Raw genomic sequence first — 27,647 nt, 5'->3', positions numbered from 1 at the left:
TTCATAGTTTCATTCTGAGATACGTTAAATTCAAATTTAATTGTAAAGCATTTTTAAAGATTAATATAATGACTTTTAAAATTATATAAATGGCTTAGGATTTGGGTTATCTTGGAAGAAAAAAAATGTCTGGGATCTAAAGCAGTGTGTGCACATAATGAATTTTCAGCTGCTCCCTTTATCCTGTCCCCTTCTCCGTGTTTTGTGTGTGTGTGTATAGGGGCTAGAAAAAAACAGCAGTTTCCTAATATGCATACACGCTTATCTGGATGCTAGTGTATGCATCTATATCAGCACAAGCAGAGTACACTCTGTGCCTAGACCTTTCAGAAAAGGGAATGTGCCATAAGCTGATGTGTTGCCTGTTTTTCTTCCTCCTCCCCATTTGTGTACAGATTCCTTCCTCCACATCCTGGTTCACACTAACCACAGCCTGCTCCGTCTGGCATCTGAATTGGGCAAACCAGAATCGGAAGAAGTTCACTTTAAATAATTGTATTGAATGGTAACCACAGTAGGTATCCACAAGGAGAGGAGGGAGTTTTTAAGCACATTCCCAACTTTGCTTTGACTTCATTGATACTTGGACTGGGCCAAAGTGTACCACCTTTTAAGTTAATACTCATAGGTTTTAGAGTGCGAGCCACGCAGGACTTGATGCCACTCAGTTGTGACTGCGGAGCTTGGATGTGTCAACCATGCAGTCTAATCCCATTGTGTTTATGTAATTCCCTGAGTAGCATAGCTGCTGGTAAAAAAAAAAGGTTGTCACTATCTGCCCAAAGGGCACTTCGGTAGTAGTCCATGTCTCATGTACCTCGACTTAATAATGCACTAGGCGGCTGTTTGTGGTAGTGACTAAGGTGTTAAACTGGGACTCCTCAGAATTCAACACAGTTAACCAGTTACTGACACCCACTGTTGAATAATCTGTTAAAAATTAAACAGTGAAAATGGGCAACATTGCCTGCTGCAGGAAGGCAGTGGGGTTGGCAAAGTTGTGTTGTTACTCACAGGTGCTTTTTATTGCCACTCAAGCAGAGATGTGGTGTTGTCTGAATTACATATTTGAATACACTTATCTAAGCAGTTCAGATTAGGTACTGCACTGATTGCTTTTTAAACCCTTATATAAACTATATATATTTGATACCCGGATGCTTCTACCAATCGGCTTGCATTGGAGTAAATTTTGTGACAATTAGGATTTGTTTTGCTTTCTTCTTTGCTTTTGTTTTGCCACCTATTTTGCTCTTGTTTTCAGTCTTTGTAAACATTTTAGCATTTTAGCTCCATAGCTGCCTGAAAGATTCAAATAGAGGAGGGCAAGGACATATTTGTGGAATGCAAACTACATTTTTTCATATTTACGATAGCGTTGGGGTATAGTAGCTTTGGACTAAATAGACACATACATTCTATTCAGTATAACAGTGATGGAGAGTACTAATTTGTGTCTCATGGTTATTTTTGGCAGCAGGTTTAATGTACTTTGAGTGAGATGAGCCATGCTGATGGTCTAATTGTATAGAAAAGTATGCATGTGGGATGGAATAGGGAACCTTCTTCTCACAGGGCCCAGGCATGTATGCTGTAAATATGCAGTATGTACGCTGGACAAGTGAAAAAGTTCATGCATTGAGCTTGTTGCAGCTGGATTTAGGATCACCTCTAGGCTGTATGACTGATCCTTATGGGGTAGATTAGCCCTATCCAGAATAGAGGTGGCAGGTTTTAAGGCATTTTTTTCTGGTTGCTTATTTTTATGTGGTTGATTTGTCGGTATTGTAATCTCTGAGTGCTCTAAAAAAAATTGTTATTTTAAATAACTATTCTAATGGAAGAAATTCATTCACTTATACCATACAATTAATCACTTTTACAGAGGAAACTTTTGATTCTGTCCATATTTTAGGTATTGTAGCATTGTGCTATTTTCATAAGGTAAAAAAGGGACCTACAAATCCACATAATATCCTATTACCATAAAATTTATGGGTAGACCGGCAGATGCATTTATGGGTGCTTTTGCACTAGCAATGAAATGGGAAGTATTTTTAAGCTACGGTGTTTAAAATGCTCCAGTGAGTAATTTTTACTGCAGGACTCATGTGAGCAGACCCAAAGTAGGGGTGTGTCCTCTAGTAAATGCCACAGGAAGTCCAGCAGTTGCTAACATAAATACAGCTTTAGGCTGCTGTTGTACCTTAAATTGGGTACATATGAATGCATGCTGGGGTGCATTACATCTTGTTACACATACACAGTGATTGCATTGGATGAAAATACAGTGCTTAAACTCTGCTTAAATTAAGGGCTTTGATGGGTTTGCCGTGCAGCATTGGTTATTAAAGGTAAATGTCGCTGATTAGATATTAGAGCACCTTTTAGGTTCAGAAAGCTGGGACACTCAAAAAATGTAGTCACACACACCCTGGTTTATTAGCTTAATCATCATAAAAAACAGTGATTTAATCACTAGACATAATTAATCAGCCAAATTAAAAAGACAGGTAGAACTAAATAGATGATTGCAAATTACTGCTTTTCCCACACAGTTCATCTTGCTGTTCTCCAAAATCTTTTTGGATTTTTGACCATGCCCAAAATAGCTGTAAATACAAACTCTCCATGAGGAGAGAGAAGTCATCTGGTAGTTGCCATGTAAAAAATAATGAGCATTTATTTATTTATTTATTTATTTATTTATTTATTTATTTATTGAGGTGATCTAAAGTGTCAACACCAACATATGCTATATTTTATAGATAAGACTGCAGGAAAGTCAATCACTTGTTTTTCAGGCTAATTGGCAACCTGGGAGCAAGGAATCATTTTTGCCCACACCCCAAACATTTGGGGTAAAGATGAAACACAAATGTATTGGCTTCTGTGCAACAGTGAAGGTGTAGAATATTTTGTGAGGTGTATAAATCATTAACAGGCTACAGATTAAATTAATTACAGTATGCTTATTATGAAACCTGCCCTCTTATACTTGTTTGAATAGTAATACAGTCATACCCCGTGTTGCGTTCCGCTCTTGTTACGGACTTTCAGCTTATGAAAGCGGCAAACCTGGGAGTGTTTACTTTTGGGTTCGGTGTATGCGCAGAAGCGCTCGATCGCACCGCGCACATGCGGAAAAGAGGCACTCTAGTTTCAGACTTTTCAGGGTGCGAATGGCACCCCTAAATGGATTAAGTCCGCAACTAGAGGTACCACCATAACCACTTACGGTAATTTTGAGAAGATGGTTTAAATAAGTAGTTTGGTAATACGAGAAAGGAGATTCCCACTAAATACCTGGAATAACTTTCTGACAGTAAGAGCTGTTTAACAGTGGAACAGATTCCCATGAGAGGTGGTGGACTGTCCTTCCTTGGAGGTTTTTAAGCAGAGGTTGGATGGCTATCTGTCATGCATTATCTAGTTGAGATTCCTGCCTTGCATGGGTTGGACTAGATGGTCCTCAGGGTCCCTTCCAACTCTGATTCTATAGTGGGAATGGGATAAACAAGGTATGCCAAAGGCAAATATGTTTGAGAACAAAATTCCTCAGATCGTGGATGCTTAGGGGTTGAGACCCATGATGCTTCCAAATGGAAAAAAAAAATCACTTTTACACCATTATTCCACTTGCCACATGGCTGGACTCTTTTACCACTGAAGGTGGAGATGGGATTCTGTAGCATGCAGTAGTAGTCATTAATGTTCCTGCTCCTTTTTGTTCTAACAAAGGCACTGTTTTCATTGGCCTGAAGGTTTGTCAATTTTTGAGGAATGGTAGGGGTACTGTGGACTTTATTTGGGAACCCTAAAGGACCCAGTGAGGCCTCAGGGCCTTACGTTTGACATCCCTATTCAGAAGAGATAGAACATTGTGTTTTGTGGAGTTGCGAGGATGCTAACTTCTATTCAGTCCTAAAAAGACTTAACTTGAGAAACTGTGGCAAGAAAGATCCCCCACACTGCTAATCACCAAAATACTCAAAGCTACCAAACGTTCCCTTTCAGCTTCCAATGAAAAACATACCACAGGAAATTACCAAGGAAACAACTCCACCTGTACACAATTCTAATAATCAGTAAGCATCTTCAGAAAGCCCAACCAGATAGTCGCATTGCCCCTCCTCTTCCCAGCTAAACTGTACACGCTGCCTCCGAAATCGCATGCTTTGATTTAATGATCAAATTTTACTGATTTACAAAATGAGAAGAATTTTAGGAGAAAGCAAGCAGCAATCCATGTGATTGAATTACAAAAGGAAGGAGTGCTGTGGGACTCCAGTAGAGTCAGAATGGGGAGTGAATCTTGTGGTGCCTCCCGATGGTATGAGCAAAGACATGTCAGTAGCAGCTAGAACTTCTGGGAAAGTGGAGGTGATGGTCCCAAATGAACTGGGATCTCATGTTCCTAATTACCGCAGCCTGAAGATGGCTCTGCTGTTCACACTTGCTGGCAACTGAATGACTGAGGAGGAGGATTACACTGCTTTCCAGTCTATGGACCCTGCATCCCTCCCCTCATCTAGGTAGGTCTGGATACTGCTCCAGTTGGATGTCATCTGGCAGATGTTGTGGAGGGTACACCAAACCAAAAATGACATCAGCAACAAGGACATCAGCAACTTGCTCTATGACTAGCAAGTTGTAAATGGATCTCCACTCCTCCAGAATAGCCCTGCTCTACTCTATGGTGGTCTTTGAAGTTCCCTTCAATGCCAGTTCTTGGAGACTTTTAGGGAGGCAACAGCCACGATTACAAAGCAAATGCCTGGTCTACATGGATAAGAGAACACACAGGAACTTTATTGTGTAATCCCACCAACCTAGAGAAGATGATGCCTATCTCAAGCTTATCTGCAAGGGTGGAGAATGTCCAAGAAATGTCAGTGTTGTGGTTTCTCCCAGAAACACTAAAGTATGTATCCATGAATTATCATTTGCTGTCCAGCATTGCCTGCAGGACCATGCTATAGAAGTACTTGCATTTGTAGTATTCCACACACACTTCCCAGGCCAAAATGCTAAAGTGGGATGAATCCAAGGCCGCCTCCACCCCACCGATGCCCTTCCCGTGAAGCCAAGCTCATGGAAGGATAAGGTGATTTTTGTTGCTGTTCTTCATTCCCCACATTTGTGGGGGACAGTTTCTTCAGGATACAGAGATAAATCCAGAAGGTAAAGCTGAGAAGCACGTAACCCACATTAAAGACCAGTTTGTAGAATGTCAGCACCTGTCTCTTCTTCCCCAGCACTGCTTGGTGTCCAGCCTTTCCAGGACTGGAGTGGTATCTTTATTCATTCCACAAAATCATCTTTAATTTCTCCAGCTTCACCAATTCTCCCTCATTGATTTCTGTGTCCTCTCCATGCAGGCCATTACGACAGGTACCACCGCTCACTCTTGGGGAACGTTCCCTTGCCTAACCATAAGCTACCTTCTCCCTGGTGTTTTGCATAACTCTTTATCTCCATTATTCGTACCCCCTTCAGTTAAGTAACTATATTCCCATCTAGAGTTGAGGTGTGCAGCTTCTAGCCTACACATCCTAGAAACACCAGGTCACTAAGATCAAGGATTGTTTCTGGGTTTATAACAGTCAAACTGAGACTTCAGGGCACATGTGGATTGTACATTAGGTGTTTGCACCGGGGGTTTCGAGTTAAATGGAAGCTGCAAGTTGGAAATTGCAGGCAAAGGTTTTATGGGCCGTGTTGAGTGCTGATTGAAAACTCATTTGAGTTTTTCACCCCCTTAAAAGTATTTTGGCACTGTTAGTACCAAGTTATTAAACCTTGCTACTTTTACCTATGAATGCTTTCAAGGTTTTTTTCACAACAGTTAAGAATCTTGTGAATTAAATTGTATGTGAATTCAATTGTATGTGAATTCAATTGTATGTGAATTCATATAAGTTAAATTAGAGTATCATGGTACCCAGTTCCTTTAACTCCTCTGCTTCCTTCTTCATCCGATTCTAGATGTTACTATGGACTCACTAGGCTGTGGTCACTTTAAATTCTCCTTTATTTGTAGCAGCGGCAAAGCTGTCTGCCTTTGAGGGGAGGAGTTGTAGTAGTGGAAGAGTAGGGTGAGAAAAGAAGCTTGTTACCAGGCAAAGTTAGGGCCTAGTTCTTTGGGCAATAAGCCAGCAAGAGCCACTTATCCTTGGGAGAAGATTCCTTTTTGTTCCACTCTTGATGCATGACTCTGCAATCTGCCCAGTGTCTGGAACAGCCATACAAACCATACTTAGCAAACAGTGCTGGGTTCCAATGTAATGGGATGCCATAGTTTGAGAAAGCCAAGTTTCATAAATTAACAACAATAAAAGGCTTAAGATTGTGGTTTATTGGGAATAAGCAAAGCATGGTTAAGCTACTGGGCTCAGTTTGCGTGGTGAAACAAACCATGGTTATGCTAAACAAACCATGGCTTAGTGTTCCATTTAAAGCAAGCCTGTGTCTGTTTATAAGGAACAGTCCTTGGCATTAACCTGCTTTCATTTCACAAACCACAGTCTCAGGTATTGTTCAATTACTTCCTCTTTCTACACATAGGCCTATAATATAACCCTTGTGTATCACGTAATACCGTCACAAAGCCAGGTTTCTAACTGATTTTACACATATCTATTGAGAAATATGTCCCACTAAGTCCTTGTCTCTAGTTGTATAGGATTGCCAAGGAATAGCAGGACACTGGATGCTCTTAAGGTGAGATGAGATGTTCTGTTCTCCATAAATTGCCTGGCATATTATGATGCGCCAGAAGAGTGGATACACATACTTAAAAACCCAGCACTGAAGAGGGGAGGTCTGAAGAGAAAAAATGTCTTATATTCTTGTCTAGGGATGTGTCCTAAATTTACTTGAGGTAAGTATCTTATAAACAAGTGATTAAATGTTTTCCATAACAGTTACTGATACAATAAATGCTTACCTACACAAGTAGAGTTGATGGGCATGAAAGATATAATAAATTGTTTCTGTTCGGGAAAGCCACCTACAATATTTTCTAGTCTCTTGAGAGGTTTCAAACTTGTTTTCTTTTCTCATTTTTTTTAAAGGTATTTAGTTAATTGGGGAAAATAAGAGGAGCAGCATGTTCTAATGAGCAACATGACCATCATATATACATTAGTAGCAAACTCAGGTGCTGAATTACAGTGTCCGTGTAGCCAAAATGGGGCTGATAAGGAAGAGAAGAGGTATCAGTGTGCCTGGGGAAACCACAAAGTTTGCAGAAAGTGGCAGATACCGCAGAGGTCAAACTTATTTAGGTATGCTTGTCCCTACCACCACTGCACTGGTGGCTGCCACAGCTCTTGTTATTTTACAGCTGATAAGCCAGGGGTAGTTAACATGGCATCCTCCATATGTTCTGGGGCTCCAGCTCTCATCGGCCACAGTCAGCAGGGCCAGTGGTTGAGGGTGATGGGAATTATAATACAACAACATCTGGAAGGGTAACATGATGCACAAGAACTGCCCAATCCCACATTGAAACTGGCAGCCTTATGTGAGGATGAATGTGAGAGTCAGACTAGTTTTATTCTGAGTAACTTCGCAGGACTGGAAATGGCCAAGACAGAACTTGGGATCCTAGTTTGTGCCCTTCTTTCAGAATGGGAAGCATGTACAGTGGTACCTCTGGTTACGCACGCTTCTGGTTACGAGCTCCGCTAACCCGGAAGTAGTTGCTCCTGGTTGCAAACTTTGCCCCAGGATGCGAGCGGAAGTCGTGTGCCGGAAGCCCCATTAGCGAAAGCGCGCCTCAGGAGAAAAACAGTTTCAGCTTAAGAACAGACCTCCGCAATGAATTAAGTTCGTAACCAGAGGTACCACTGTAGACCTAGAAACACATTTTTTCCAGCCATCTAAAAATGTCCTCTTTCTGTTTCAATTTCCTTTAATTGTGTTTACTGAGAATGATGAACATGCTGCTAAAATTAGAGCTCCAAAGAATAATTATTTGGAGATGATTCTTTTGGCACCAGCGCATGTAAGAGAGAAAGACAAAGAGAGGCTGATGGTGGGGAAGGGCAGGAGAAGCGGAGGGCACTCACGAGGGCCACCTCTTCGAAAGGGGCACAGTATGCTTAACAGCTTTTATCTTGGTGAAGGGGGCGTCTCCTTTTTTTCTTCATAGAGTCTCTAAATCCTCAAGGGAAGTCTTGGGTGAGGGTGGCAATAACTTTTTTCTGTCCTCCCTAATTTCATTGAAAGTGTATGCAAGCATATTTTTTCAATTACAAATCTTCACTCTTCCATTTTTGCTTTTTTTTAAAAAGAGAGAGCTTGCTGTCTTGTGTTCTTGATTTTACAGTTTCAAGAGTACAGACAGTCAATTAACAAAGTGATAATTTAGCACCACGAGTATGTAAATAGTAGGTAAGTTGGTTTACCTGTAAGGAGAATTTTAGCACACCTTCATACCTGGTCATCTTGGCATTTGTAGCAGGATGTTAACAGTGACTGCCTTCACTATACTGTATTTGCTGTGATGGTGAGTTACCAATACTGGATAGCTCAGTCAGTAAAGCATGAGATTTTTAATCTCAGGGTTGTGGGTTCAAGCCCCACATTGGGCAAAAAGATTCCTGCATTGCAGGTTTTTGGACTAGATAGTCCTTTCCAATTCTAGAAATCTATGTGTGTTCACGCTCCAAAGAAAGCAGAATTAGGATAATTGTGGAAAAACATGTTCTGCGATTACCGCAGAAGTAGCTTTGTGTTTCCTGTAATTCTTTTAAATCAGTTACCTCTATCAGAATTGAGTTGGAAGGGACGCAATGGGTCACCTAGTTCAACCCCTGCAGGGTAGGAATATGAATAAGCCTAGGTAACAATTTTGAAGGCTAAAGGTAGCATAGAGCCCTGCGGTCCCACCTGAAATTGCTAATTCATTAATATACCAGGGATTCCTATTTTAACTTGCTTAAAAATATATGGGTATTTTAAATAGCTGCTGGTGGTTTGGACTTCCACAGTAAAAAAGAAAAGAAAAGCACATTGCTTGTGAGAACAGATGTCAGCAGTAAGTGTAGCTGCAAATGATCGAAGTTCAAATGTAAGCTGTGTTACTTTTTAATCACTGGCTTTGTATGTGATGTTAAATTCTGGCGGATGAGGAAGCCTCGCCTGTCATTGTGCCATTGTTGGTAGAGGAGCTTATAACACTGCTGTTTCCATTTGATCTCTCTTCATCTGTAAAAATTGCATCTTTTGATGCACTGTTTTCACTCTGTTACTTGGGTATGGATATGAGCCTCTCTCCCTGTCACATGGGTGAGCATGAAGGAAGATGTGTCAAATTTGCTGAGTTGAAATATTGGGATTTTTAAATTGTAGCTGTCGGTCTTATATTTTCTTGCAGTTTGGGTTTCCTTTTTTATCATGTAATTTTAGGTGTTGAATTGTAAGTCTTCTCAAGTTGTGAAGACAAACACACACATGTACGTATTGATAAGTAGTGATTATTTGAACATAGCATTGTCGGCATTACTACCAGAAATCTGTCTGCACTCATGGAAAGAGTACACAAAGAACTTGGGAGGAAGAACATGAAAGGACATACTGTGGTATTGGCTTCCTGTACAAATTTGGACGATTGTGGCACCACTAACATCTTTATACACATGTGTCAATAGTCATAACACTTAAGAAAGGTGAAAATACTGGTCTGTTGTCACTTGCAGTAGAGACTGGCTACCTTTTTAATGGCTATCTAATGATTAATTAGATTGTCATTTCTAAGTAACAAATATGGAGGTACACATATGTTGCCTACCCTTGGTGGCTAACCCAAAAAAATATGCCTACCCATATGTGGGTCTTGTCTCTGACTTTGTCCTTCATCTCCAAAACTCAGCATGAGATCAAAGACTAACCCCTGCTCCCTGCTCTAGCCTGATAAGATGGGAAGTGGTAGATTTGATGCAATCTGAAAAAAGTCCCAATTCCCCTCCATCTTAAAGCTGGAAGGAGTGTAGAGACTTGCTTTGGTTCTGGGTTTGGCAGAACCCATAAGCAAATCCTAGGCTTCCTTACCACAACTTTGGGGCCAGAGACAAATTGAACCCCCCCCCCCCCGGCTAGAGTTGGGAAGAAGCCTAAGACTAAGTACTTGCCATGGCAAGAAAATTGTAGACCAAAAATATACTTTAGGGACAGGTGTTCTTCATGCATGACTTGGCTTAGTGTGGTGTGTAAACCAGGCCATTGAATAAGATGGAGGTGTTTATACAGCAAAAGTGCTTTGAGAATAGCTCTTTGCTAGTCTAATTTAGTTTCATTTATAATATAACTCTAGTTCCTTCTTTCATTTTATAGCTATATTTTCCCAAACCAGAGGAATATACTTCCAATATATTAATGCTAAACATCTGAAACTCCTTTTATAGTATGATGGTTAGGGACTTTTGTTCTTTCACGCCAATAGCTGACAATTGCAGGAGGGCTCCTGTCCTCTTCATTGTAGGGTTTGCATGTAAGGATCTGTTTAAGCAATTGTTAATTAAACTAGTACAGTGGCACCTTGGTTCCCAAACGGCTTAGTTGTTGAACATATCAGCTCCCGAACGCTGCAAACCTGGAAGTAAGTTTTCCGGTTTGTGAACAGTTTTCGGAAGCCAAACGTCCAATGCTCCTGCAGCCAATCGGAAGCCGTGCCTTGGTTTTCGAACGGTTTCAGGAGTTGAATGGACTCCCAGAACGGATTAAGTTCGAGAACCAGGGTACCACTGTAGTTCAGAATTGCCTTGTGAACAAGCAGCCCATGTTTTTACAGTGGTGGAGAATCCTAGGGTGTTGGTTGCATAGGCATGGTTGCTCTCATGAGGCATTCACAGTTCACTGTGCCCTTATGCTGGATCTCATCATTGTACATGGCTGTTGCTGGTGGGATGAAATGAATTAATTAAGGGATTCTACAATAACCTGTTTTACTGGTGAGGCTGCTAGAAGCACTAGGCTGTGCTCATCAGGCTAATGGTTTCTGTTGTTGGGACAAAGCTAAAACTTTGCTTATCTCAAGAGGAGGAAGAGTTGACTTGAGGCCCTCGCTAACTTGCAACTTCCCTCCTTTAATTAAACAAACCAGCAGCTAAAGTGCTGTAAAGGGATTGTTACTCTAGGACAGGGGTGGCCAACTCCCAAGAGACTGTGATCTACTCACAGAGTTAAAAACTGGCAGTGATCTTCTCCCTTTTTTGGGGTTCGGGTCAAAGTTGTTGAGTTTTTTCAGGGAGGAGGAGGTAAAATGTTGAGCTTTCTTTAGGGGAGCCACAGTTGTTCAGCTTCTTTGGGGGGAGCCAGTGATCTACCAGTGATCTACCGCAGATGTCCAGTGATCTACCGGTAGATCACGATCTACCTGTTGGACATGCTTGCTCTAGGACAATGGTGCATTATAGATAATCCATAACTCCTTGGTTGGAAGCTACTAAAGCTGGAAGCTCATTTTGAGGAGTCAATGCAAAGTTGTGTGCAGAGTTCCACCAAAATCAACTACACTCTTTCCATGCCCTGCACGTACGGAAACCACTTGCTGCATCTCCCATCCTATATCCCCATCTCTTTTTTTACCTCCTCATTCCTTGATGGAACAGTAAACGGAGGGCAGTTCCAATGTATTTCTAGTTTTGATAAAGCAAGTCCCCACAGAGGACCCCATACAGCTGAAAGAAAATTGCAGAGCTGCTGGTGGATGGCTTGTTGGCTGCTGAAAGGCAGGAGGCAAAGGATACAAATTCTGCTGCCTTCTATCTAAAGTACTCTACTTTATTAATTGGTGCGATTGGGAGCAACTCCAGCTTTGTCATATTGAGCCGAGACTTTATTTCTTGGCTCTTGCACATCTTAAAGATTCCAATTTTAAAGCAGCTCTATGGCTGTTGCAGTTTACAGATCAGAAGACTTATTTTAGTCACACAACTTTAAACAAACTACAGCGTGTCACTCAAAGCCATTTAATGCTTAGGCAGTACTTCATTTCTCAATTATGCTTCCTAGACTTAATGCACAGGCTGTACAGAGAGCCATACATAAAGCCTTGTCTGTGTGTGTGTGTTAAAAAACACAAGCAACTTCATTTTTTAAAGTTTTGTGAGGAATTGACCGTGTTAACCAGTGCCATTTTTGTACAAGCGTATAGCAGGAACGATGGGGAAATATCCATTGTGCTGCTGCTGCTTTTTTCTTCTTTTTCAAAAAATAGTAATAGCTTCATTTAACAGGAGCTGCTATTTCTGGCATTTATTATTGTCAGAACAACTGCACAATATATCACTAACAACTTGCCAAAGAATTTTTAAAATGTTCTTTTTCTTTTTTTCTGTAATTTGGTAAATTTATAAATAAAACATTTTTAAAAATCTCTAACAACATGCAAATAGTTATTCTAGTCTCTGGATGGGTAGTAGAGTTTGTAAGCTATAGAAAAAAGTATAGTCTTCAGGCTTGTTTTCTTTAAAAAAAAACCTAGGGGTTTGGTTTTTTAACTGACTGGTTCCATGGATACTCCACTGTGAAACCAAAATACAGTGGTACCTCGGGTTAAGTACTTAATTCGTTCCGGAGGTCTGTACTTAACCTGAAACTGTTCTTAACCTGAAGCACCACTTTAGCTAATGGGACCTCCCACTGCTGCCACGCCACCAGAGCACGATTTCTGTTCTCATCCTGAAGCAAAGTTCTTAACCTGAAGCACTATTTCTGGGTTAGCAGAGTCTGTAACCTGAAGCGTATGTAATCTGAAGCGTTTGTAACCCGAGGTACCACTGTATTGTGTGTGTCTCCCAGCCTTGCCCCCATTTGTCTTTTTATTTATTTATTTATGCCTATTTTGACATTCAGCACCTTGACATTCCCTCCATGTGGCCCTTGGCCTGAGAAAGGTTAAGCTTGCCTGCTGTAATGCTTAATCACTCATGCGGTGCCTGATCAGGCAAATGGACAACTGATAGGCAGCACATGCACATGTTGTGTAAGGGATCAGAGCTGTTTATAGACTGTATGGAACCCTTCCCTCAGTATCTTTCTTTCCCCACTCCATTGAGAATGATGAAAAGAGATCTCTGGATGAATTGCATTTTCTGTTCATTGTAGATTTCTATCCCAACATCAGAAGACTCCCTGGAAAAGACTCTGATGTTGGGAAAGATTGAGGGCACAAGAAGAAGGGGACGACAGGGGACGAGATGGTTGGGTAGAGTCTTCGAAGCTACCAGCATGAGTTTGACCAAACTGTGGGAGGCAGTGGAAGACAGAAGTGCCTGGCGTGCTCTGGTCCATGGGGTCACGAAGAGTCGGACACAACTAAACAACAACAACTAACTAGAGAGGAGATGAAGCTCTTCTTGAGCTTTGAGGACTGACCCATCTCAACATAACATTGATAAAGGACATTTAAAATTCTTGTTATTCTGAGCATTGCAGTTACCAAACTGTAATAAAAAGAAGTGAGTGCTGCTAATCTGGATCTAGTGGGGCACAGTGCAAAACACTGAAAATCAGTCTATACTTTGCACCGGTATAAATTAGTGTCTGCCCAGCTAGCTCCGTTAGTAAATGTCTGCATGACATTTTCAGGTTTGCTGTACCTGACAGAGGAATGCACTCTATATCAACCCTAACACTGAGTATAGAACATTCACTCTTAAAATACCTCTTTGATAGAACAAGGTGCACTGTGGCCAAGGAAGCACAACCCCCTGCCATTCAAGTGTCTCCCCCAGCACCTTGCTTCCAAATGTCTCCAGTTTGTCTGGAAAGGAAAGCTAGTACTGGACTACGTAGTCAGAAAGGTCTGGAAAGCAGCAAGCTTCCACTGGCTGTTCTCTATTAAACATAGACCACGAGAGTGTTTCCTATTTAGCAGGTTTGGGGTCTCTGGAATATGTACACCCTCTACTATCTGCCCGGTTGCAATCTAATTAAGCCTTTCTTGTGAATTGCTTAGAGACTGTGGTAATTAAGCAATATATAAACTGTTGAAGTAAATACAAATAAATGAAAACACACCTATCGATTGGCTTTCTAGGAGCCTAAAGAGGGACAGCATCATAGAGGAAGCAATGTACTGGTAAAATAATATATTAAATACAAAGCATTAAGGTTTGGGACCCACACTCAAAAAGATGCCACAACATTGTGCACCCCACTTGACCCCACCTACGCTAGGGAAAGGAAAATCTTACCAACCCTGTTGCTACTAGTCTTGTCTTTTGTCTTAAGTGGAAAAAATACTGCATCAAGCCAGTACTTGTGCTCCTGTTTCATAGCCTTCACCCAGGAAAGTTTCATATATGGGGCTCAAGCCTTACCTCATCCCATCTTTTCCAAAGTTATCTCTTACTTTGCCACCTTTTGGAGGAACTGTGTTTAACCTCAGAAATTTATATTGGCAAGTCTAGTAATCATGACTTCACAATGAATTATTTTCAGGCTTTAGGTAGGCTTTCATTTCTCTTCCAGTATTTGGTGTTCCTCTCTGCCATTGTATATTTGCAGGGTGGGGGTGGGGGGAATTGCAAGTGTAGGCATTAAGATGTTGACATGAATGGCACTTGAAAGCCTGCAGCCTGGGTTGAGGTGGTCATGTGAACATTGCACTCTTCCTAACACTTGCCTGACAATTTAATGACAACAGCTCTTAAGAGTGTTCATAAAAGTGTCAGAAGCATGTCATAGAAAGGAATAATGCTCATCTGATGTCGATGCGAGTGGTTCGGATTGAAACGCTCCCAACAGCATGAGTGTGAAAGTGCCTCAAAAGTTGCAATACTTGCCAGGCTGGAGTATAAGTGAAGTGGATCTTGCTGCAGAGCCAACTGAGTACATCTTCAGGCTCATAATCAAGCCTACTAAGTGGCTGTGGGAGGCTGTGTCTCCATAGCATTCTCAAGGAACTGCTTGGTGGAGTTGCATTGTGTGGCTGGGAGATTGCTTACTTACCTTGACCCAGGGGGCAAACTCTGGAGCACATGGTGACCAAATGGCTAAACTCTTTCAGGATACAGTCACTCGACTCTGCAGTGATTTAGATGCTGGTGTTGTGGCAGTGCCAGCCAAGGTCCAATGCAATGTCGAGGCCAGCATTGTGGGATCAGTTCCAGTTAACGTGCCCTGATAATGTGGACGGGATACTTGCAGTGATGTACTTGACCACCTGCAAGTTAGACGCTTGTCCATCTTGCCTTATGAAAGCTAGCCGGAGTGGGGTGACGGAATGGGTGATAAACACAGCCCTGCATGATGGGAGTGTTGCCTTTGTCCTTAAAGAGGCTGTGTAGTGTTCACTTCTTTAAAAGCTCACTCTAGACCAGGTTTCCTTAACCTTGGCCCTCCAGATGTTTTTGGCCTACAACTCCCATGATCCCTAGCTAGCAGGACCAGTGGTCAGGGATGCTGGGAATTGTAGTCTCAGAACATCTGGAGGGCCGAGGTTGAGGAAACCTGCTCTAGACCCAGTGGAGTGTAATTACTATAGGGTGGTCACCAAAACCCCTTTCTTGGTGAAAGGATGGTTATGAAGCAACAGCAAGTATTCTTGGATGAGACTAATTACCTAGGTCCACTACAATATGGGAACAGACCCGGCATTGGTCCACCAGATGGATGAGCTTTCTTGAGAAAGAGAGAGCCAGAGAGTGCAACCGTATTATTTCTGCTTGACCCCTCAAGTGGCTTTTAACATCATTGACCGTGGTATCCTCCTGGACCAACTCTGTGGGAGGAGACACTTACTCTTATCTTTAGCGTCATGTTCAGAAAGTAGTCATGGGTGAGTGAAGCTCTTCAGAGTGGTCATGAGGAGTTTTGGAGCAAGGTGTCATTCATGAATAGGTTTGCTTATGGATAAGGCCCACAGCCTAGCTTCTTCCCTTGTTGCAACTGTATCTTTGTATGTGTATATATTTTCATCCAATGTATGAAGGTGAGCCACAAAGAAGCTAGAGAGGAACATGGACAAAAACAATTCATGAGCAACAAGATGTGGTGGTATGGGTATGACATGGGGCTGTTGCGGTTCTAATGTAGCTTTATTGGGTGAAAGGCTTATTTTAGTGGTAGGGCACATGCTATGTCAGGTCCCAGGTTTAGTATCATGTCTGAAACCCTGGAGAGATGCTGGTGACCTCTGGGGATAATAGTGAGCTAGATGGCCAGCGATCTGACTTGGTGTATGACAGCTTACATGTTGTCATGAAACAGCAATTGCACTAGCAGTTGCATTGCTGTGCATAATTTTTAAAGAACCTCAACCTATAGCAACTGGCTAGCAACACGGTACTGATTGCATGGGCCTATGTATGCAGGCGGAGACCATTTCGTGTGTGTTCAGTTGAGGTGGGTCATTTTGGACCTGGAAGGTGGTGGAATGGGGGCCGGGCCTGCTGGGCTTTTGCACACTCCGCCAACAAGCTCAATGACCCAGAATGCACTTCTCCCTGTTACTATAGTACTGACCAGTAAGCTATATGTCATTTTGTTGCACCTTTAATTTTTCTTCCTTCCATATTACAGAATAGTTGATGGCCAAACTACTCTTTGAACAGCTTGCTGAAAACATTTCTGTTTCAGCTGTCCTATCCTGACACATGATTGAGTTACACTTGTTTTTAAATTTGTTTTAAGTGCTTAATTGTTTTTAGGTGTAGCCTTAACCACTTTTAAATGTTTTAAATACATTTTTATACTTTTTAATTGTTTGCTTGGGCTTTTTTATTATCAAAGAATTGTTTGTTGCTCTAGGCTCCCTTGGAAGAAAGGGCAGGATATAATTTTATTTATTTATTTAAAAAATGGTAAGGATAACACTGATCATTTTGACCTTTCTTAGTTTGTTGACATGTTGTATGGCTGATAAAAAATGAATGTGCCCAGAAGTAGTTTGCATTCACTTTCTCTTGTACTGACACAATGCATAAAATTGCAAGTGCTGCAGAATTAAAATTCAGGTGAAGAATGAGGGTGGGGGAGGGTGTGCAGATTGCCTTATTTGAATATTATTTAAATCCAGCTTTTGATACTGCTGTCTCATTGTGCATCTCTCACACGTGCACACAGTGATGCTCATTTGCAGCCTTTACTAATCAGTTATTATGGAGCAAATACCACATCTATAAATAAAGGGCAGAGCTTTGTAAATCAAATGACAGAAATGATCGCGCTGGGGGCGGGGTGGAATTCCTGTTACTTACTTGGAGCTTTTCAGAACCACTAAGGCAGCTAACAAAAATAGTTTTATGTCTTTTCAACTTTCTTTCAGTAAATTTAGAACATTTGAGTACACGTTTCACATGTTTGCTTTCAACATGGTCATGTCACTATCAGATGACTGTAATGTATCTGTTTTTGTGTGGCGAATGGGTATTTTTGAATGCCCCTTATATGGTGCCAGCTGTTTTCCAGCAGCTTGGAAGAAGTTTATTGATTTCAGTGTGTCTACTCTGAGTATGACTAACATCAGTTACCATCCAACTTGTTAATTTGGGGGAGGAGATCTTTTTTTAACCGAAGTGCTTGCAATCTTGTGATAAGTGGTGATGTAAATAGACCCTGAAGCTAAACAGAACTAGGGAATGGAAGTAGGCAAGCCAAATATAATGACGAGGGGGATTCCCATGTTAGGTCAGTTTGAAAGTAAATCAAGGTGTCCTGAACAAGTTGGAAAAGGAATTCTTTATTGTCTGCCTTACTTCTAACTTGTGATGATAAAAATGCATGTCCACTGCTTTCTACAGAGATGTGACATAATCTTTTGAGTAGAAGGTTCTGTGCATGCCTTGCCAACTTTCTGAATGACTAGGTCTAGGGCCCACAAGAAGGTCACACTCTGTTGTCTCCAGCCCAGCTCATGGTTAAATTTAACAGTCACCATGCAGTCATTTAAAAATGCTCTGGCCTTTTTAAAGGGGATTTCCAGTAGTACAGATCTCACTGTTTCTTCTCTCCTCACCTATTTTCCTATGACATTGTATCAGTTAAAATCTACTCAGCCCCCGATTTCCAAGTTTACCCAGTAATTATTTACATGAGTAACAGAGCTTGTCTTCAGGGGGACTAACTTGATAGGCGAAAGTCTAGCTTCAGTTGTAAGAAGCAATGAAAAATTTATATCATATCTAAAGTTAAAAATGCAGGGTAGAGGGAGTGATCGAATACTGCAGTCAGAATGGATTGCCCACAGAATTTCATCAGCTGCAGGGAAAATGTGAAGCCATTTAATCTTTGGTTCCAGATACTCTGCACAGTTACAGAACCAAATGACATCAAATTGAGTTCAAGTTCCCTGGAACTGTAACTCCCCCCTCCCCCCAATACAACAGACCTGAATCCCTTTCAAGTATTTGGTCCTTTTCCTCATTTCTGCTGCTGCTTATGTTTTCCATTCAAATCAGCATAACCTTTCACATTTTTAGAAGGCCTGTCTGTTACGGTGTTTCCACGCAGTCGCTACCTCCTCCCACTTGTATATCTGCTTATAATTTGCTGTGATAAAACTGACTGCAATCTTTGCCATTTTGATTTCTAAAGTGCTTACTGTTGTGTTTGCTGGAACCTATCTTTTATACAAAATATGTGTCTGGTAGTAAATGCGGCAACTACAGAGTTGCCAGCCCCATTAAAAACCTTCAAAGAGCACCTTGTTTTGCAAGGGTTTTATCTAACATTTGTTCTTCCCGATTCCATTTTAGCTATGAGTAATGGAATTGCTTGCCTAACAAGTTCTTTGGCGATTTCCTTCCCTAAATTATTTTTGCAGTGTTGCAGCATTTTCATAGCAGCAGGGTTACACCTGAGTGGTGCCTTAGTGCTGTAGGAATAAATAGCAGAATGAGATGAGGATATAATTTGAAGAACATTTCCTGTTCAGGAACATCAATTTGAAATAAACACTAAAACTGCAGAAATGGACCATAAATGTACTCAGTATTTTTTCCCCTTCATTGTTGAGGAACATGTGTTCAAAAACAGGGAGCCTGGCATTTAAAATCTAAAGCCAGCATTTAGCTGGCTAAATGAATGTTCAGATATTTGACTGTAAAGCACTCAGCAGAAGCTGCTTAAATTATTTGAAAGTTTTGAAAATCTAGTCATTCATTTTAAGTCTTTTTAAAGAAGTGCTTCAATTTATCCATTCCTCTTATGTTTAAATTAAGGGATGGGGAAGTTGAATCTTGCAAACAGTAAACCAAGAATGCATTGCAGTCCATGGACAGTACAATGGTTTTTTTCCATGGGATAAGCTTCCTCCAACTTGCAGTATAAATAAAAGCTATACATACTAAGGAATAAAATACTGCCTCGGTTTTTAATCTTGATTCTCCTCCTTTTCCTCCTTTTATTTTATATTCATTGCATTAAAAAAATCCTAAATAAGGAATTTGGGCTGCGTTCCTGCTCAGAGTAACTGCAAATCAGGACTTATGAGTCTAAGAGCTGAAAATTGCATAGAAACCTTAGGCATAGTATTAAAATCACAATAGCATACCAGGACATCTTTGAGTAAGTTAGCAACACTCAGGCATTTTATTCCTCAGAGTTGTACAGAAAAAGCAATGTCAAATTGCTTAAAGTAAGCATAATTCAATCAGGGATGGTGAGAGGGGTGGATACAGATCTACTGGTAGATGTCTGGGTGATATGCAGGAGATAAACAAGGATTTCTAGCTATAGAACTTGATTATTTAACAATAGCAGCAGCAGAATTACTCTCCTACCCCACCCTGAATTATGCTGCTGAAATTAAAGATTTTTCTCTGGGAGAACTTTGAGCTCTATTTAGTAGTCATGGTCAACACAAATTGCTGGGCTTAATGCTAAGGGGAGTCTTCTGCACAAGAATCTTCTTCTTTTTAATACTTATTTCATTTTTTAATTACTTCCCATAAGCTATCCCTAAGCAATTTACAATAAAAACATACACAGAACAATCGCACATAGAAAAGCAGCTAAAACATTTCTCTATATAAAAACTAAACGAGTCTCCCCATCTCTACCTTATGAAATGTGGACAACTGAAACGGCATCTGAGCTGGTTAGTAAACATGAGGTGCCCACGTTTTAGACTATACTGACTGTGTTTTTAAAAACTTAAATTGATCAAGGCTTAAATTACAACCAAAGGGGTTTGATTTGTTCAGGCAAGGCTGGGTTTATTTGTACCAGGGCCTGATTACTAGGGCACTGAAAATAAGCTGGATTTTAGCCGCATCCGCCAGATGCCCCTCCCCCATTCCTGGCCTCCGTCAACTGTCACGGAACATTCTAGCTCTTCCTTTCTGGGGAATTCCAGCATCCCAAGTAAATGCACTACTCTTAAGCCTTTGACTTGCCTTCGCCCTGATCTGTTGAATCATTTGCAAGGGGAGAGACTGGATTTGCATTGTATGAAGAGTCCTTTGCCTTTGGCGAACATCTGGAGGACTTCAGAGATAGAAAGATGCTTCTCATGGTATCTTTCCACATTATACATACTGCTGTCCTTTTATCTCCACCTCTTAAGAGTCCATATTTCAGATTCCACCCTGCTTTCCCTACTGATTAACTGGACTTCTCTCTACCGCCTGCTAATATTTTTAAAAAATAAATATTAATATACAAAGCCCTTTACAACTTGGGGCCAGTTTACGTGTAAGCTCTCTTTACCCAATTACCCTATTTTTTTGCTCTATAAGACTCACTTTTTCCTTCCCAAAAAGTAAGGGGAAATGTGTGTGCGTCTTATGGAGCAAATGCAGGCTGCGCAGCTATCCCAGAAGCCAGAACAGCAAGAGGGATTGCTGCTTTCCCTGCACAGCGATTCCTCTTGCTGTTCTGGCTTCTGGGATTCAGAATATTTTTTTTCTTGTTTCCCTCCTCCAAAAATTTAAGTGCGTCTTGTGGTCTGGTGCGTCTTATAGAGCGAAAAATACGGTAATATATGCCCAATATATCAACTGCTTTGATCTGCGGAACTGGAACTGTTACAGGTGCCACATAATACTTGTTTCCCTGCCCAGTGATATCAGGCAGGTGGCGTCACTATATTCTGTTTGTGTTTAGACAGTATTATGCAGGTATCTAGAATGCAGGTGTGTTTTTAGTTTATTGCTGGTTTTAATTGTTTGAATGCTTTGTTTCTACTAATTTTTATTTTTATTATTTTTGTAACCATGAGCTTTTTTGACAAGTGGGATATAGATTTTATGAAATAAGTAAGAGTAGCTAATATAAAGCATTCTGTGTGCTTTTTGAGATACCTCTCTGCTTTTAGGATTATGTCTGCTTCCTTATTGTGGCGAAAAAACGTAACAACCACCCACTATTTCTTCTGTGTAACATTTCTGACGACCAAACATGATGATGTGGTGTTCATGTCATTTGGCCTTGTCAGCTAGTATATTGTGTGTGTTTTTAATCATTCGTGTGGGGAGAGGCACATTGGGATCATAGGTGAGGAGGGTCTTTAACTATATGCCCCTTCTGTGCCCCTAATCTGAATCAGGGATTTGGCTTGGGACCTTGGCATGCGCCAAGGGTTAAAGCCCCCTTGCCCCCATGCTACTCTCCCAGTCTCATTGCTCTCCTTCCTCTGTTCTTTTCAGGACTCAACTTCTGTTTAAAGAGAGAGAGAGAGACAGCTCTCAAATGATAACCTAATTCTTGAATAGCACTTTTAAAAAAAGTTCTTTTTATTAATGCATTTTACATGGCTTTACAAATCTCATTTTAAAAATGTATTTCAAATACAAATGATAAACTAGAACTCTTTCAAACTGTATGGGAAAAGAGGACTCAACACAAACTATTGCCATTATAAAATGCAGGAATCTTTCCAGATTCGTTGAGGCCCAACTGTTTAAATGGCCAATTTTAATTTTAATAGTAGAAAACCCAGAACCCTTCTATTAATGTTTTGTTCACAAATATACCATATAACCAGTCTCATATTTTTCTTTCTTTCTTTTGAAAGATTATGAAGCTAATGTAAACTCTAGTTGAGACTCCCAGTGGAACACTCAAAATGTGTTTTAACTTTCCCATCAAGCGATCATCCAGCAACTTGTATATGGAGACACCTGGTGTAAAATTATATGGGTTGGAGTATGCAGAACAGTGTAATGGGAAGTTGTTGCTGCTGTATTAATGTCCTACATTTAGGTGCAAACACTATAAAATAATCATATTATCTGCTGATGTACGTAGGAGATGAATCTACAAGATATGTATTGTGAGTAACAGGAAAACAGATCAATTTTGCTTTTTGCCTTGGTGGGGAAAAAACCCATTCCTAGAATCTTTGGCTATGTCTTTTGGAACATAGACCTGTTTCCATGTAATACCTCTAGGTTAAGTTTTTTAGCCTTGTTGTCGTTCATGGTAATTAATGATTATTTTGCTACGCAACAAGAATGTGCACAATAATATACATTCCAAATAAAGATTTTTCTTTTCTTTTTTACCTAGACTAGCATGTGTAGTCAGTTTTATCGGGGTTAACTTTTCAATGCACTCTAGTCAGAGGCTCACAGCACGACGCTTTGCCATGAAAAACCTATAATTTCATTCATACTTATAGTGGCATGTAAATATCAAAGTGACATTATTGTCGGTGTTAAAATTTAGAACTTAAAAACACATTTGGTCAAGTCTTGCTTTTAAGTACTTTTAAATCCGTTCTGCTTTCTTGAAGTTCACTCTTGAAAAGAGAGAGGTTACTTTTTATTATTGCCACTGTAATTACTTCCCATGTTTGCTCTATGATCAGCCTAACACAGAACTGTCTCGGGAAACTTGAATTCATTTATTCAGTTGGGCTGACAATTAGGTAGTTAAGTTCAAGCAGAAGAGGGAAAAAATCAAAGCAACCTGGTTTTCCAGGTACATAGATAGCTGCAAAGATGAAAGAGTACCTTGTGTGGTTGGAAACATATTTCGAATTCTAGGCACTGACATTGTATTTTTAGTTGTAAGCGATGCTTCTGGGGATGCTTTCCATACCTTTTCCTTTGCTGTATTGGGTGTTGTGTGCAGGGCTGCAAAATACCTGCACCCGTGTCTGTTCAGTGATAATCAAAGCTGTTGTTCTCAGGGCAATGAAGGCATCGTTGCGAATGTTGCATTGCTGCAGTAGGTCCTACATCCAGTCCTGCATGTTGCTTTGCTTATAAGATTTAGCCTTTAGCCACATACTCAGTTGCCCTTTTGCTGTACCAAAGTTGTGAATCAGAAAATAAGAAAACGCTAGACTAGAGGCAGTAGTCAACTTTTTAAAAAGTGTGAGCAGAACAACTTCTGCTTGTGCAATGTGACTTTCCCCCTCCTCCTCCCCCTTGCATGGCCTGCTCTATCCCCAAATCTGCCTCCCGGAAGGCTGTGGGGAGCCCAGAACAGATACAGGGGGCACATGGGGAAGGGAGGGAAAGTTCCATTGTGCAGCAGAACCCATAGCACTACTTAACTCTATGGTGAATATCACCCTAGATATTTCCATCTTTGGCTGAGTTGAGACCAAATTAGGCACAATTAGGAAGTAAATTTTGGTAAGTCTATATCAAGCATAGGCAAACTCCAGCCCTCCAGCTGTTTTGGGACTACAACTCCCATCATCCCTAGCTAACAGGACCAGTGGTCAGGGATGATGGAAATTGTAGTCTCAAAACATCTGGAGGGCCGGAGTTTGCTTATGCCTGCTCTATACTGTATAAACAATTTTTAATGTTGGCTCTATTGATATGAAAACAGAAACCACTTCTTGTGCCATGCCTTTTCTTTAGCCAGTGCTTCCGGGCCTTACTTGCTTCAGGGTTCTGAATACCATATCCAAATTTGTATTCTGCTCTTCTGGAATCTGTAGGCAGCTAACAACAGTCAGAAAATGAATTGCAATAAAGCAATATAAAACCAAATTAGCAAACAATACAAAGAGCAGTAGAAAGAATCCAGCAGCAGAAAAACTACTTAATGGAAACCAAAACTGAAAGCAGTAGCTTTTATGAAAGTATGGATTATAAATCAGAGGAACTTAGGTTGGAAGGGACCCGAGGGTCATCTAGTCCAACTCCCTGTGATGCAGGAATCTCAGCTAAAGCATCCATGACAGATGGCTGTCCAATCTCTGCTTAAAAACCTTCAGTGAAGGAGAGTCCACAACCTCCCAAAGGAGTCTGTTTCAACAAATAAATAAAATAAAATAAAATCCCTTATATAATGCATTTTAGAACCTGGGTGCAAGGAACTTGTGACTCTCCATAGATTGTAGGACTCACACACCTATCTGCCACATCTGGAGATCCCCTGCTTTAAAATGACATGCTTGTTGGTGCAGTGCTTTAGTCTTTTGGATGTCGAGCCTTCCATAAGCTTCTGCGAAGATATTTAGGATGGTTTGGAGGTTATCCTCTTGAGTGTGCACACACTATGTTGTCATCAGCATATTGAAGCTCTGTGACGAAAGTTGTGGTACCCTTACTCTTTGCTTTCAACCTACTCAAGTTAAAGAGCTTTCCATCTGTTTGATATATGATTTCCTTTGACAATGTGTAGGATCATGGCAATGAAAATAATAAATAGAGTTGGGGTGATAAGACATCCCTGTTTAACACCTGATTCTACTGTGAATGGTTCACATCGGGAGCCACTGTTATCCGCGATTGTTGCTATCATATTATCGTGGAGGAACCGAAGGGTGTTCACTAATTTATCTGGGCAGCCAATTTTCAGAAGGACAGTCCACAGAGCAGTACAATTTACAGTTTTGAAGGCCTTAGGTCAATAAGCGCCATATACAGGTGTTGGTTTTGCTCTCTGCATTTTTCCTGAAGCTGTTGAGAAGTGAAAATCATGTCCACTGTCCCCTAGAAGTTCAAAAATCATTTTGGGATTCAGGAAGGGTAGCCTCAGATATAGTTAGGAGATGGTTTGCTAAGATCCTTGCAAGAATTTTGCCGGCTGCAGCTAATAAAGAGATGCCTCAATAGTTTCTACAATCCATTCTATCACGTATTTAAAAAGAGATTGATAATCTTGGCATCCCTAAAGTCTGCTGGGATCTCCTGTCTCTCCCAGATTTTTTTGATGAGATTGTGTGGTTGTTGTGTAAGTTCAATTCTGCCCACTTTGAAGACTTCAGCAGGTATCCCATCAGGTCTACAGGCTTTGTTGTTTTTCATTTGGTTAATAGCTGTACACAACTCTCCCAAATTTGAAGATACTGCAAGCTCATCTCTAATTTGTTTTTGTGGGATTTGTGAGAAGACCTCGGCAGCTATGGGGGAGTTGCAGTTAAGGAGATGCTGGTAATGTTCTTTCCAACGCAGTGCAATAGCTCCTTTATCTTTTTGAAGTGCGGTACCGTCTGTTGAGCGTAGGGGGCATATGCTATGATTTATTGGCCCATAGATGGTCTTTGTGGCTTTAAAGAAACTCTGCATCATGAGTGTCGGCTAAGTGCTGGTTCTCTCAAACTTTTTTATCCACTGGGAGTTCTTTAGTCCTCTGGTTCTTCTTTGAACCTCAGCCTTAGTGTAGGCATGGTTTGTTTTTTTCTTAGTGGCACAGTTTCTGTCTCTTTGCCAGATCTGAAAGGCCTTCCTTTTCTTGTCAATAATGCGTTCAATCTCACTGTCATTCTCATCAAACCAGTCCTGGTGTTTTTTGGTTTGGTATCCAATAGTTTGTTCACAGGCTGCAGTAATGGATGTTTTAGCTTGGTCCAGTTACAGATAGGTAGCCGTGTTGGTCTGCCATAGTCAAAATAAAATAATTCCTTCCAGTAGCACCTTAAAGACCAACTAAGTTAGTTCTTGGTATGAGCTTTCGTGTGCATGCACACGAAAGCTCATACCAAGAACTAACTTAGTTGGTCTTTAAGGTGCTACTGGAAGGAATTATTTTATTTTAGCTTGGTCCAGTGTTCCTTGATGTTATCAGGGAACTCCAAAAGCAGGTGGTGCTTAAGAGTCGTTTGGAGGCAATCCCGCTTAATAGGATCTTGAAGGATAATTTGAGAGTAGCAGAGATTAATATGATGTTGTACCTGTCATAGCATTCCAGATTTCTATATCTTATATTTTTGTTATGATGGGGATTGAATGCATAATTAAAAGAGCAGAATAAAAGCAAGTTGAGTATTTCTGTTCCAGGTGTTGAAACTATAATTTCATTGGGTTAAGATATTTTGGCTCTTTAAATATGTATTACTTTTATGGGTTTGTTGTATGCTTTTCAAGCTTAGCTATTAGCACAATATGAATTTCATGAAGAATTCAGCAACAAAAAATAATTTGCAGGATTCTACAACTCAGAAGACCTGTCTAAAAAGAGAGGGCTCTCTCTCTCTGAAAAGGGCTAACTGAGCAGTTCTGGCATATCTCTGCTAAGAGAAATGCACACAGTTTTGCAAAAGGCCTTATTGCCAGGAAAGTATCATTGGCAAAGTATTCTTTATTGCTAATAACCACACTACTTGTATATTGCTGAAAATATACATGCTGTTTTACAGAGCAAATTAAAGCCATTTCTCTATACCAAAGGCATTAGAATTATTTTCGGATTTCCTCATACAAACATTTGACAGATATTAAAGATACAGTGGATGTTGCTCACGTAAAAAGCACTTTATTTGTACCACCACTTGAGTTCTGTCTATAATAAAACTGCTTTATACAATCTAGTCAGAACTCTAGTGGCACATGAAAATTCAGAATAGATGTGAGATGTTATTTATGTACAGTAGGCAAGAGAAAGATGTATGTAAGGGAAATGATTCCTGTACACAGCAATAATCAACTTGTTTTAACCCTGCTTTTTTGCCATTTTCAGGCATGGGCAATATATCACAGCATGTCTATAAAGATAATTCTACATTGTATTTAAAATTGGAGGCCTTTTGGAAGTGGAATAGATGTGGCCTCTGTTTTTCCCCTAAAATGTGTTCTTATTCCACAAATGTAAGGAGGAGACGTTTAGTTGTTCCGGAGTTATAAACAAACAAAAACACGTTTACATTTTTTCCTCTGCAGTGTTTGTCTGATCATCCTGGAAGCCTGTAGAAGCGAAGACACTGAGAGCAGATGAGATCAAGGCAGTGACTGGTTGGCTTTCTCTACTTCCTGCTCCCAAGGATTATTGCCAGATTGCTGTGGAGATGAATGGAGAACAGCAGCATGAGACAGGTACTGCAATTATGGCACCTGGGGTTCCAACAGGTATCTTCTCAGTTGTAAATCTATTCTGGACAAATTAACCTTGTTTTGCATACTTGCGACACAGATGATTAAAAAGATAAGCCATGGGTAAAGTTGCTTTAAAGTTCAAAGGCAGGGGCTATGAAGACCATTGCTGAAGTTCCTCTTCAGTTATGTGTGTTCTGCACTTGTGTTAACATTGCAGTGTGCCTGTAGCTCTCAAAAGCATCTTTCAGCAGCAGCTGATCTAAACAGCTTCTCCTCTCATGCAGAGTTTCCTTGTGCCTCACCTCTGGCTTGCTGTGACTATATGGCCACATTTTGGTACAAGCATAATAAAGGCTTATCATTAAAAGAATGAGCCCAGCCTCCCTCTGGGCTCACATACTTCTTCCTTCACCTCTTTTCCTCCACGATGACTTGGAGGGTGAGTTTGGAAGCTTTGATTCTGATGTAGACTAG

The 27,647-nt window shown here is 40.7% G+C and overlaps 1 protein-coding gene across 3 annotated transcripts in view; it reads left to right on the top strand.

Moving 5' to 3' along the window:
• Nucleotides 1-27,647, top strand: part of SFMBT1 (Scm like with four mbt domains 1) — a 77,935-nt gene that overhangs the window by 11,039 nt on the left and 39,249 nt on the right. Inside the window, exons 1-2 of one of the 3 annotated variants that reach the window (XM_082211899.1) lie at nucleotides 20,326-20,470; nucleotides 27,021-27,173. In XM_082211899.1, coding sequence (XP_082068025.1) covers nucleotides 27,146-27,173 — 28 coding nt within the window. In that variant the 5' untranslated portion in view covers nucleotides 20,326-20,470; nucleotides 27,021-27,145. Of the gene's footprint in view, nucleotides 1-20,325; nucleotides 20,471-20,993; nucleotides 21,090-27,020; nucleotides 27,174-27,647 lie in introns of those variants that run through there. The other 2 variants (XM_082211901.1, XM_082211900.1) reach the window with 2 other exon arrangements.

Source organism: Podarcis vaucheri (genome assembly GCF_965113315.1).
Source record: "Podarcis vaucheri genome assembly, chromosome: 2".
Lineage (NCBI taxonomy): Eukaryota > Metazoa > Chordata > Lepidosauria > Squamata > Lacertidae > Podarcis > Podarcis vaucheri.
This window is presented reverse-complemented; position numbering and strand designations above follow the sequence as displayed.